The following is a 13,526-nucleotide window of genomic DNA, read 5'->3' as shown; positions in this document are numbered from 1 at the left end:
ACTAATGGTATAAACTAATTCACTTTAATTTCTCTTTCCTAGCCCATTGTAGATGGAGGAATAAACATGGTTTCTCACCATTTTTTTTCCCCCCATAAATGTAACGTATGACCCTATGAATGGCTTGGGTCACTCAGAATATAGGAAGGTAGCTGATACCTTGATCAATAGTTTGCTCCAAATTTTAGATTTCTCTCTCCCTTCCCCCCAGAAAATCACCTCTGTACGATAACTGCTTTCTCCACGCTCCAGATGGACAGCCCCTCTGCACTTGTGATCGAAGAAAAGCTCAGTGGTACCTGGACAAAGGCATCGGAGGTTTGAGATTCAGCCGTCATATTTGATTTATAATTGGGAGCATGTGGGTACTGACTGGAGTGGGGCTGAGATAAGGGAGGGGGTTGCGATGCATAGAAGGCAGAGAGCCCTAGAGACACGTGGGATGGAGCTGTTCAAAGCCCAGAAATAGTGATCTCTGCCCAGAATACAGCAGAGAACCACTGAGGTGGTGCTTCTTCCTGGGGGAGAGGTGGGCGGGCAGTCATGCTCTAACGCTGCCTCTTTCCTCTAAGAGCTGGTGAGTGAAGAACCTTTTGTGGTCAAGCTGCAGTTTGAACCTGCGGGCAGACCAGAATCCCCGGGAGACTACTACTTGATGGTTAAAGAGAATCTGTGTGTGGTGTGTGGCAAGAAAGACTCGTACATTCGGTAAGTGTCCAGCAGGGTGGGGCTGCCCTCTTGTCTGCCTCTGATGGAAGTAGCCCTTCAAGCCACATGCAGGGCCCTCGGCGGGCTTGGTTAAGGCTGCCCCTTTGGCTTAGAGACTTGTCCCCAGGGGGCATCTCAGTGTCCCCGAGAGCTTCGACACTCTGCCTGGCCTTGCTGTAGTGGTGCCTGCCACGACCCCCTGCCCCCCACCAGAGCCAGTTTTTGGTTTTCAGAATGAAACACTCTTGTCAAAACAGTTTGTCATGAAGAGAGTCGTGCCCTTTTGCTCATGAAGGAACGGAGACCAGTTCCTTCAGAAGCTGCCTCTCTGTGTCCTTGCAATCCTCCCCTGAGTGGCTCACAGGCTTTGTGACTCGGGTACATCAGTATCCAGGTGACCTGAAGGCACCCTCTGGAATAGTCTGAGATTATTCTGCGTCAAGGTCCCCAGGCAATGAAGGTGACGTTACCACTGGGCCCGGGTACGCAGACACCTGGGCTTTCTCCCTGGCTACTGAGGAGTGGTAACTCACTTGGCTCCTATCTCTCCTTGCAAAGTGAGACAAACAGTTGTGGTGGCCAGGAGTTTTCCCTGAGAGCTTAGTTTTCCTTAGAAGACAGTGATGGACTTCGATGAATAACCAGGGAAATAATTTGAGAGTAAAGGATTCTTCAGATGAAGGACACGGGCTCTTACAGGTCACCAGGCTTCCAAAATTTCGGGAGTAGTGGTTACCTGCTGCGTGCTTTGAGAGAGTTATTTTCCAGATGTTAAAGGCCATTAGAATTTCTTTTCATTTCTCAGATACTTTTCCGTTGGGGAGCACAGCCTTCCCAGAGGTGGCTATTAGCCTCTTCCTACCCCTGGCTTGCCAGAGGAGTTGGGGAGCCGGTGGTCTGCGCTCACTTCAAGGAGAGGGGGACCCAAGGGCCGTAGGCAGGTGGGTGGAGACTGGAATAGGTAGTCGGGCCTTTACGTCATGGCTGTTGGGTTGCGGGGCCCCAGCTCCTCAGTCGTGTTTAGGCCCAGATCAGAATCCCAGTGGGGCACCTGCCGACTCCGTGCTCCGTCTGTGTTGTCGGCTAATGCGCGCTGCCTTGTGCCGGCTCCCTTAGGAAGAACGTGATCCCGCACGAGTACCGGAAGCACTTCCCCATCGAGATGAAGGACCATAACTCCCACGATGTGCTGCTGCTCTGCACTTCCTGCCACGCCATCTCCAACTACTACGACAACCACCTGAAGCAGCAGCTGGCCAGGGAGTTCCAGGCCCCCATTGGCTCCGAGGAGGGCTTGCGCCTGCTGGAGGATCCTGAGCGCCGGCAGGTGCGTTCGGGGGCCAGGGCCCTGCTCAACGCCGAGAGCCTGCCTGCGCACCGGAAGGAGGAGCTGCTGCAGGGGCTGCGAGAGTTTTACCGCACAGACAGGGTCACGGAGGAGATGCTTCAGGAGGCAGCCAGCCTGGAGACCAGGTATGATCTGCGGTCCTGCTCAGAGGGGAGTGAGGACTGGTCTAGAGTCTTTACGCCAGCTGCTCGGTTTGAGTGCCTGTACGGCAGAAGCAGGTACCCTGCGGCAGCCTCGGGCTCACCCCACTAAGTCTGTGTGGCTCAAAATAACCAAGCACCTAGGACAGAGCAATCTGTTTGCTGATTAACTTTCTAGAGGAGACTTGCCTTCTGTCCTTGACCTTTTAAGATCATATCCATATGTCCAGCCATTTTCATAATGAGCAGGAGAGTTCAAAGGCACTGGAGTTGAACCTTATGCATTCTCTGCAGAAGGAAATCTTCTGGTCAGCACATAAGAGGAAAATCAGAGTCAAGAAATACCCCTCCAGTCTCTGGAGTCGCCTGTGAAGTACAGTGTGTGTGGTTTTGCATCTTTTCCCGTATCCAGGTCGGTGGGAATTGAGACACAGCGGTTCATGTTTCCTGTCTCTAACCTGCCCTCCAGGGTATTGGCCTGCTGAATGGCATGTTGGCCAGGATTGCTGTTAGTATTTAAATTACTTTTTATGTTTTTACTTCCTTGCTTGCTTTCTCTTTCCCCCTGAGTACCTAGTCGAATTCATTGAATTCATATCATTTAATTCAGTGTCCCTAGATGAGAGGCATTTTATAGTCCTGAGAAATGAATGGCAACATGGCCCAGATGATAAAAACTCTGGGCTGCCTATTATAGTTTGCTTCCCAACTTGTCAGTTCTTTCCAGGGATTGAAGTAATTGATAAGTTCACAAGTCCTGATAGTCCTGCTGGTTGCCTATAGTGTTTTGTTATTTTTTAAAAATACCCCCATAAACTTAATTATAGCAACAAATATTTATTGAACAAATTTTTATAGATATGCTAATCTATTTAGCCCAGTTAATAAACTTTATATTAATTGCCTTAATTATTTCTTATAACAACCCTGTGAGGTAGGATTTAGATTTCTTATTGGTTTCTGCTAACATTGTATCCTGTATTTTTTTAAATCTTTCAAGATTTAAAAATTATTCTTAAGACTATTTTCCAAACTTTATTTTAGATACCTCAAAATTAAGGTTAAGATTATATTACAAATTAAGGAGACAGGCTCCTTTAACCAGTTCCCAAATGTATTTCCTAAAACAGCTACATTTCCCCTTTTGGTGACCAGCCTATCTAGTAAATTCATCTTGCTGCCTTGGATGGGAGGGTGCTGGGCTTGGGTGTCTAGGACCAAGAAGAACAGCTGTTTGAGGGAAGTTAGGCAAGTTAATGGTATGCTTGTGAGCTAAATAAGAAAATGCCCCACAAATACCTGGAGGGCACGAACAGGCTTGATGGGGAGGATTGAGAGTGGGGTGTAGACGCAGGGAGAAGAACTGAATCCCAGACAGAGAAAGCCTTTCATTCACAGGAGCTGGTGGCACTGTTCACAAGGCATCTTAGTGAGAAAGGAAGCAGGGCTTCATCTTCTCATTAAACAGCACGAGCTGTGCAACTGAGCAACCACGGTAGCATTTCGTTGTGACCAAAACACGTCTTGTGGATGTGGTTTGGCATTTCTTTGTACGAGAATGAAGGCACCAAAGAAATATGTCGCCTTTATTTTACATTCAAGTATTACACTGTGATGAAAACCCGAAACATGTGGGCTGATTGAAGAGCTCATATAAAGACTAAGTATCGATCAGAATGAGTAGCTTAAAAGAAGGGCGAGGGACTTCCATGGTGGTCCAGTGGCTAAGACTCTGCGCTCCCAGTGCAGGGGGCCCAGGTTCTATCCCTGGATCTGATAGAACTAGATCTGAACCTGAGTCTCCTGCATTGCAGATGGATCCTTCACCATCTAAGCTGCCAGGGAAGCCCTAGATCCCACAGGCCGAAGCTAAAGATTCCACACACTGCAATAAGATTGATGATCCTCCGTGCTGCAACTAAGACTCAGTGCAGTCAAATAAATAAATATTAAAAAAAAAAAAAAGAAGGGTGAGCCGATAGGAAGGAAACCCTTGAGTAAGTGAAAGACCTCTGTTCTCCACCCATCATCCGCTAGGCAGTGGGCCCCCGCTAGTAGGGTTGAGCATTGTGCAGTGGCCTTCCCATAAGTATAGCTCAGAATCCCCAGATGCCTTCTCTGGGATTGATTGTGCTTAGTATGTTCGAACTATTTTTAGAAAGTCAGATATGGGAAAGATGTTTTTAAAAGCATCAAAGTAGCCGCCCCTCAGGAGTCCATAGCCTCTCTCTGTACCCCATGGCAGCCCCTTGGCCCACAGCACCTGGAGCTGTTGAGATGCTGTCCTGTGCTTGCTTTCCTCAGACCCTTGTCCTTCGTGTCTTGGCAGGATTTCCAATGAAAACTACATTCCTCACGGGCTGAAGGTGGTGCAGCGCCACACCCAGGGCGGGCTGCGCTCCCTCATGCAGCTGGAGAGCCGCTGGCGGCAGCACTTCCTGGACTCCATGCAGCCCCGGCACCTGCCCCAGCAGTGGTCGGTGGACCACAACCATCAGAAGCTGCTCCGGAAATACGGGGAGGACCTTCCCATCAAGCTGTCGTGATCGCCACCTCCCTTCCGGGTTAGGACGCCTGGGAAGCTGGAGCCGGGGGGTGCCAAGTCACCTCTTCCTGTTTTAATGTCATTGTCAGATTCTGGTGACACAACTCACAATACTAACCCGTCGTGATCATCCCAGGATGCTTCTGGTGGAGCAAGGCTGTTGCTTTCAGGGGTGCTCCTGGTTTTGAATTTCAGCTGGGCAGAGTGAGAATTCTCTATTCCGCCCTTTTCTGGACAAACGGGAACCTTGGCCTTCATATTTTTCCCCTCTCCCTATAATGCTTTCCCTGTACAGGCGACACATGAAGGATTCTTCCTGAAGTGTCTTGTCAAGACTCTCAAGTTTTTAATATTTTTTTCTTCCCTGTCCAGCATGTTGGTTTATCTCAAACAGGAGCTGTCAAGTATTTCAATCCCATCTGGTTAGGAGGGAGAAAAAAATAAAACGTTCTTCTAGAGGTTGGAGAGGTAGAAGGGGGTTGGATTCATACTCCCAGCTCAGCCTCATGATTAGAAGTTCTTTGGCTTGATGCTGTGCTGGAGCTCACCTGGATGGGGATCCGGCCCAGCTGGGCTGCTTCGGTTTATTACACATCCTTGAAAATGCTCCCCTTTACTTGTTCAGGGCCAAGGCAGCAGCTTCCTGCCACGTGTTTTCACCCTAGCCCTGGAGGGGATTCTTTTTGGAAAGAGGCCTGGGTGGGCCACAGAGAAGCACGAGCACCACCTCCCTAGAGAACTTGGATGATTTGCTCAGCTTTTGGCTGTTTGTTGCAATCCTGCCCAGAACGTCAAGGTTTTTAGCGTAATCCCTTTCTGAGAGGAAGATTATCTTTTCTCAGAATCAGTATCTGGTCCCTTCAGTGTTCTGTGTTCTATCAGATTTGCAATACTGACCTCTTTTAAGCTCTTTAATTCTCTCCCAGAGCCATTTGGTCAGGTTGCAGTGAGAGGATTTCTCCATCTCCCATCTTGCCTGGGACACTGGGATTAATTAATCCGTTTTGATGTTCAAAACGGTGGTGTTTCTCATCTTTCTAAATGTGAGGCCACCACTTTGAGCATGAAATCAACTTATTAGTGATTAGGATCTTTTTTTAAAGTATAAGGAAAACTTTCTTACCTTACAAGATTTTAACAAGCTTTAAAAAAATTTTTTATGGCCATAATTCAACAGGAACTCTGTTTTGGAGCTGTGCCTGAGTTGGTGATGGCTGCTCTAACATTGATAAGTAAAACAACTTCTAAGCACAAAGTTCATGAATTGTAAATGTAAAACTTTTTGCTTTATAACTTTGTAAAATCAGTGAATACTCTTGGGGAAGGAGATCTTTATCCTATAGGTCCCTGCTGTGTGGCAGCCCATGGTGTGTCCTAAGTCACTTAAGTCGTGTCCGACTCTGTGAGACCCTATGGACTGTATAGCCTGCCGGGTACCTCTGACCGTGGGATTCTCCAAGCAAGAATGCTAAGAGTGAGTTGCCATTCCTTTCTCCAGGGGATCTTCCCCACCCAGGAATCGAACCCACATCTCTTATGTCTAACTTGCATTGGCATGCAGGTTCTTTACCACTAGCGCCACGTGGGAAGCCCATGGTATGTATGCACAGACTCCCCTATGCCATCCCACCCCACCCCACCCCGCCTCCCACCCCCACCCCTAGCTTTGACCCCTGGACAGCAGCCCACCACACATGCACATCTTGCATTTTTTTCCTCTTCCCTTCCCACTCGTCCTCAAATAGGTGTTTTTGGGGTCTAAATCAAAAACTCTTGAAAACAAATAGTACCAGCTGCTTTGGGGGCCCTGTGTTCAGCACACTAGGTTGTTACAGGGCTGTCACTTCACTGGAGCCCGCGGCAGAGGACCAAACGGATGGGTGGTCGTCGTAGTAGTCAAGCTTGCCACAAGGGGGCGCCTGTAGCTCTTGCTTTATAAGCATTCTTGAGAAATAAGTGGCTTTTATACCCGAACCTTGGACATAACTCAAGACTTATGTTTCAGATTGTGTATATCTGGTTTTGAGTCATTTTGATAAGTTTTATAAGAAAAACCTCTTTCTCTTAAGAGAGTAGGGCACTCCCTTTCTCTTTCCCTGTATCCTCACACTTAGAGGTGAGAATCATGTCCTAAGAGGTCGTTTAAGGAGCTGTGGTTGCTGAGGGTAGAAGGAATGGGTTCTCCAGTAGAACTCCCTGCAGAGCTTAATATCACAGAGCCAGCAGCCAAGACAGAGGAAAAATCTGGACTATGGCACACGCAATCTCTGTCCTTTTTAGAACACACGCTGTTTAGATTTGAATCTTTTCGTGTTTTTAAATCAGCCTTGGACTTTAGCAGCCTGTCCCTAAGACTGACAATAGCTATCTCAAATGAGTCATTTTAGGGTAGGCATATTTTTAAACAATTTTTTCTTCTGATATAAAAGTCATGTGTATGCTTGTTAGAGATGAATCTAAAGAAAGAATGAAAATCCATCATCCCTCCGTGTAGAACAAACCTAATCTCTGCAGGTATGTTTATGAATTTCCTTTCAGTATTTAAAAATGCATATATTGTGTGTAGTATTTAAACAGGCTTGAGAGTCATATATAAAGCTTAGTATCCTATGTTTCCTTCATTTAACCTGGTATCATAAGTAATTTCTTGTCTCTTTAAATCTTTGAAAGTAGATTTCCAGTAACTCTACCTTACTTTATTATCCATGCCCACACTGTTGAAATTTTTGGTTGCTTTGGATCCTTTGCTAATATCAATGATGTATGCAATGAACTTTTTTGTGTGTAAATCTTTGACTATAACTTTGCTAACTTATTTAGGTTAGAACCTTAGAAATTGGATTGCAAGGAGGGGGAGGCATGTTGCTGGAGTGAGTACAAATTGATATCCATTTTTAGGGGTTTCTGTGATGGGAATGTTTGCCTTTGACCCTTTCCCTCACGCCCTAGGGCATTCGCTGAGTTTCCTTCTCTGTGAGCAGCAGTGAGCAGACAGTGTCACAGCAAAGGCCCCTCTGATGTGCCTGAACATTACGATTGCAGCCTCAGAGTCTTTTTTCTGCTTCCCTTCTGCTCCCATCCTTCCTTGCCTCATTCCTCCTTGCAGCAGTGATTTTTGGAAATACTGTTTGTTTTAAAAGAAAATTGTAAAAAATATTAATTAAAAATAAAAAATTTTATTTTAAAATAAAGGTTATGGCCTTTTTTCCCCCCCACGGATAAACAAGCAATTACTGATTTGCCATCCTAAAGCGAACAAAGCATAATATTCAGGGATTTGTTTCCCTCTTAAGAGTGCAGCCATAAGTTACTTATTCTTATCCATGTCACAGACAGAGATCAGATGGCAAAATGTGTTCTGTTGAAATAAAGCCATTTTAATCCCTCATTTTAGACTCTCAGGAGCCCAGCAGACAGAAAGAGCTTTTGTTCAGCTTCCTATTCTAATGTTTGGGGCCCTAACATTTGACTATTATTTAAATTCTTTGTTATCTTACCTCTCTGAGTTTTTCATTCATTCATCTATTTTTTTCAATTCATTATGTCTCATCCTCTAAGAGGTACCATAGTTTCTCAGTTTACTAGTTTGCTAATTATTACGTATTTTAAAAGGATTCTTCTTTCTGGTCTCGTTTTTTCTGTTCTTTACTTGGTCATTTTTAGAGTACCTCATCCCTCAGGAATGCAGTTGAGAATCAGTTTTTCTTGGATGAGATAAACTATAAGAGGGTGTAAGAATTATTCTTGTATTGTTTCTGTTTAGTCACTAAATCATGTCTGATGTTTTTACCACCCCCCATGGACTACAACCGGGGCTCCCTAGGTATCGCTAGTGGTAAAGAGCCTGCCTCCCAGTGCAGGAGACTTAAGAGATGTAGGTTCGATCCCTTGGTTGGGAAGATCCCCTGGAGGAAGGCATGGCAACCCACTCCAATATTCTTACCAGAAGAATCCCATGGACAGAGGAATCTGGTAGGCCACGGTCCATAGATTTCCAAGGCGTTGGACACGACTGAAGCAACTTAGCGAGCACGCATGGACTGTAGCCGTCCAGGCTCCTCTGTCCATGGGATTTCCCAGGCAAGAATACTGGAGTGAAAAAAAAAAAAAAGAATACTGAAGTGTTTTGCCATTTCCTCCTCCAGGAGATGTTCTCCACCAAGGGATCGAACCTACATCTCCTGCACCGGCAGGCGGATTCTTCACCATGAGCCACCAGGGAAGCCCCAGTTCTCCTATAGTGGACTCTTGATTGGATAATGTAAAAATTATACATAATCCTCAAAATACTTTTTTTGGAACCGACTTACTCTTTTTAGGTATTCCCCAAGTTGCCCCCTCATGCTGGAGCCAAAAACCTTCCGTCTGTCCCCAGTCCTGGGGCAGTTTTGCATCAGGTGATGGAGCTGGACTGACACGCAGCCAAATGATCATTCCACTTGTTCAAAAGTACCTGTTCCACCCACTCTACCAGGGAGATGCCTTTGCCTGTGGCACCACGGCCCTTACTTAACTAGCAACATGTTATTTGGGAAAGTGGGAAGTACATTAGACCATTATTTCCTCCTCACTAGCCTTGTCTGTGTCCAACTTGGTTGTTGGCACCCCCAGTCACCAAATGGGCAATCCTGTGGGATAAGCAGGAGCTGACTTCCTGTGCACAGGGAGAGGGAGTGTTGGAAGCCCTAGTCCACACTTCCTGGGTGCTCCCTCTTCTAAGGCAGTGGTACTTGCCTTAGAAGGTCACTGTCGGACTGAGTGGAGATAGTTAATCTCACATCCTCCAGACCGAACTCAAGGCGTTTGCCCTCCTTGCAACTTCCTTATTTGCTTTTAATTCTTGATTTTTTCTCTTTTGCCTGATGGGTAGCCTGTTGCCTTCCTGCCAGCATAAGCTTCAAGAGCCGCTAAGTTTACAGTCAGCATTATTATCAACGTGATGTGTGGTCCAGATATTCCTGAGTTGTTAGAGGCTACTTACACGCTACACCTGCTTCCCAAAGATCTCCCTTCTCAGGTTGCAACATGCTGGGAAAAAGTTGGGATTCTGACTGCTCAGACCACCAGGGTATCTATTAAGTCCTGGATGAGAATCCGAAATTTGAGCTTAGTGAGCTGGTAGGGGTGGAAAGAAATAGGAGACTGGGACATGGGCAGTTTTAAAGAATGTACATTTATTTGGTTGGTGGGGGAGGATGGGAGCATAGTCCATGGACTTACCTTTTTTTTTAAATATAAATTTATTTTAATTGGAGGCTAATTACTTTATAATATTGTATTGGTTTTGCCATACATCAACATGAATCCGCCACGGGTGTATACGTGTTCCCCATCCTGAACCCCCCTCCCACCTCCCTCCCCATACCATCCCTCTGGGTCATCCCAGTGCACCAGCCCCAAGCATCCTGTATTATGCATCGAAGCTGGACTGGCGATTTGTTTCACATATGATATTATACATTTCAATGCCATTCTCCCACCCTCGCCCTCTCCTACAGAGTCCAAAAGACTGTTCTATACATCAGTGTCTCTTTTGCTGTCTCACGTACAGGGTTATCGTTACCATCTTTCTAAATTCCATATATATGCGTTAGTATACTTTATTGGTGTTTTTCTTTCTGGCTTACTTCACTCTGTATAATAGGCTCCAGTTTCATCCACCTCATTAGAACGGATTCAAATGTATTCTTTTTTGGACTTAGCTTTATATTTTGCTTCTTGTGGCTCAGCTGGTAAAGAATCTGCCTGCAATGTGGGAGACCTCGATTCGATCCCTGGGTTGGGAAGATCCCCTGGAGAAGGGAAAGGCTACCCACTCCAGTATTCCGGCCTGGAGAATTCCATGGACTGTGTAGTCCATGGGGTTGCAAAGAGTCAGACACGACTGAGTGACTTTGACTTTACTTCAAACTCAATTGTATAGTGTATTGGAGGATCAAGAGGCCTTGGTGATAGTGTCTGGTTCTGGCCATCAGCTATGTGTCTTTGGACCAATCACTTAACTTTTTTGGATTCCTTTCTGTACCGATAAAACTAGGAGTTTGAATTAGCTGTGCCGTAAGGGGCCTACTAGCGTGGCATTCTGTAATACATCCCCCTGTTGTTTGATGTGGCGCTCTCCCGTGGGTGCTGTGTACTTTCTGCTTGGTTTCACATTCTCATCCCATCCCAGCCCTGGGAATGCAGCTGTGCATGAAGGGATGCGGGGTGAGGAAGCCAGGATGCCACGCTGTGTCCTCTCAGCCTGCTGACTAGGGCCAAGCCTGCTCCCTCCATCCAGAGCTCCACCTGGGGTCAAAGTACTCCTCTCACCAGAGATGCACTGAGTGTGGCCTTAAGGAACTCACATTTCTATTCCGTTCACTATTTGACAGTAAAGAAGAGAAATCTTTATCTTCACCCACATTGCCAGTGCCGTAAGGCTTAATAAGAAATTGGCATGGAATAGAAATGAGGCATCTTTGCCAAGTATTGTAAATGGGAGGATGTTGGGGAGGAAGAAAACAAGGTTTCTCATTTAAAGATCGGAGATGTTGAGGCTGTGCCATAGAGAGAGAATTGAATAGAACTGGGCACTTGGAAAGGAAAACGTTAAATCAGTAAGTTAATATTCTCTTTTTATGCTGTCAGGACTACCTAAGAAAATTTGAGGGGTCCACTGTGTTAACACATTGTTCTCCATCCATGCGTCCTAAGACAATTAACTGCCAGGGACACTTGAGAAGTCTCTAGGGCCTGCCTTTCTATAACCCTGACCCACCTGGGCCTTTGTCCTGCTTACCTTTCTGGCCACCAGCGAGACAGACACATGCAAAATGTAAAGATTGTATTTTATAAGCTACCAAGAGACATTTTCCCCTCTGTGTATCCATTCTCTGTGACCTGGCAAAAGATACATATTCCAGTCCATCATTGTGCTTCATTTCGGTCCCAAAGAGGTTATGGTGTATTGGCTTTGTGTTGCATAAATTTTGTACCAAGTATGCTAAACTTGAAGCTCTTTTCACAATAATCACTTCAATGTAGACATGAGTCCCCCTTTTTCTACCATATTGGGGTCATTTTGTTGTTGTTCTGGATCAACGAACAGATTGCCAAAAAGGAGGCTAACGTATATATCTCTCCCCTCTCCTAAAATGTAGACATCTTTTGTTTTATCTCCGGCTTCCCTGATAGCTCAGCTGGTAAAGAATCCACATGCAATGGGGGAGACCTGGGTTCGATCCCTGGGTTGGGAAGATCCCCTGGAGAAGGGATAGGCTACCCACTCCAGTGTTCAGGCCTGGAGAATTCCACGGACAGTCCGTGGGGTCGCAAAGAGTTGGACATGACTGAGCGACTTTCACTTCACTTTGTTACATCTCACAGCGCCAATTGGAGCCCCAGTCAGTTGGCTCAGTTCCTTTCCAATCAAGATCTGTATGTTTGGCCCTGGAGGTTTGGTCAGCCCGAGCTGTAGCCCATATAGCTTCCTCTGAGTTCTTGGATACAATGAGCAAGACTAAAGTTGGCTCCGAAACGGAACAGAAGATGACTTGGGGTTAGTTTTTCTTTTTTAAATGTTATACAAGTGCAGAGAGTTGGCTGCCATCCCCCCTCAAACCATCAGCAGAGCTTGACCTTGGCCAAGATTTTGCCTCATCCTCTCGGCATTTTAGCATCGAGTTGCGTTTCAGCCATGGAATGCTTAACCAAAAGCACATGCTCTCGCGGTAGCTTCCAAGGAGCAAGTTTTTGCAGAAAGTCCACATCATGTTGTTTTCTCAAAACAACTGTTTTCTCTGAACCACCAACCCAATAAACCCCCAAATGGTGATTCTTTGGTTTATTTGTACACAAGGGCTGAAATGTTTGCTGCTGTTAATAATACTTTATTGGAGTGTAATATAGTGAAAATGCAATAAAGCATACAAATCTTACAAGTACAGCTCGGTGAATTTTGACAAATGTGTGTGTGTGTGTATATATATATATATATGTATATATATATATATATATACACACCTATGTCATTAGGGGACTTCCCTGGTGGCTTAGTGGTAAAAAATCCACATGTCAATGCAGGAGACATGGATTTGATCCCTAAGCCGAGGAGATCCCCTGGAGAAGGAAATGTCAACCCACTCCAGTATTCCTGCCTAGGAAATCCCATGATCAGAGAGGAGCCTGGTGGGCTCTAGTCCCTGGGGTCAAACATAGCGACTAATTCATGTAATCATGAAGGGCTGGAGTTTGTGTATTACATGAAACGTACATCCTGATGATGTACAGCTTGGGGTTGGGAGGTTGTACATTCAGGTGGCTGAGCAGATTAGTGTAACACAGCAAATCCAGGTCAAAATGTGATGACATTGGTGGTCTGAGTCCAGGCAGTCTGGAGGTTTTTTGTCACTCCCAGGGGAACTGGGTACAGCGAAGCTTCATGTTTGTTTTTAACAAGTTGCTTTTAAGAAGAAATATTACGTGCACGTAGGACAAAATTTGTTTTTAAACATATAATGAACAAGGACCTCCTCCCCAGTCCTTCCCTTCCTGACAGTAACCACTGTTACTATGACTTGTGCATTGTGCATCCTTCAGAGGGGCAGAAATGGAATGCGAATGTGTGTGAGTTTGCTTTTAAGTCTTAGGTTTCTTTGCTAAATAAGAATGTCTCTGCCCTTCTCCTCATACTCTAAGCTCTAGTCTTCTAGGCTCTGGTCTAGGGCATTTGTATAGAAATCTGGATCCTGCAGCCTCAGTAGAACCAACCTATTTGTCTTACACTATACAAAGCTCATCCTCT

The 13,526-nt window shown here is 45.7% G+C and overlaps 1 protein-coding gene across 3 annotated transcripts in view; it reads left to right on the top strand.

The window, feature by feature from the left end:
- The window catches only part of EXD2 (exonuclease 3'-5' domain containing 2), a 56,020-nt gene extending 48,088 nt beyond the window's left edge, over positions 1-7,932 (top strand). For all 3 annotated transcript variants that reach the window (XM_086320045.1, XM_086320047.1, XM_086320046.1), the window contains exons 6-9: positions 212-318; positions 573-708; positions 1,825-2,181; positions 4,526-7,932. In XM_086320045.1, coding sequence (XP_086176171.1) covers positions 212-318; positions 573-708; positions 1,825-2,181; positions 4,526-4,742 — 817 coding nt within the window. In that variant the 3' untranslated portion in view covers positions 4,743-7,932. The remainder of the gene's footprint in view (positions 1-211; positions 319-572; positions 709-1,824; positions 2,182-4,525) is intronic.
- Positions 7,933-13,526: the final 5,594 nt, after the last annotated feature.

Source organism: Bos grunniens, chromosome 10, assembly GCF_055505025.1.
Source record: "Bos grunniens cultivar Pamir isolate PY7600 chromosome 10, Bosgru_T2T1.0, whole genome shotgun sequence".
NCBI classification, from domain to species: Eukaryota; Metazoa; Chordata; class Mammalia; order Artiodactyla; family Bovidae; genus Bos; species Bos grunniens.
The sequence above is the reverse complement of the archived record's forward strand: the minus strand, read 5'-3'. Positions and strand labels throughout refer to the sequence as shown.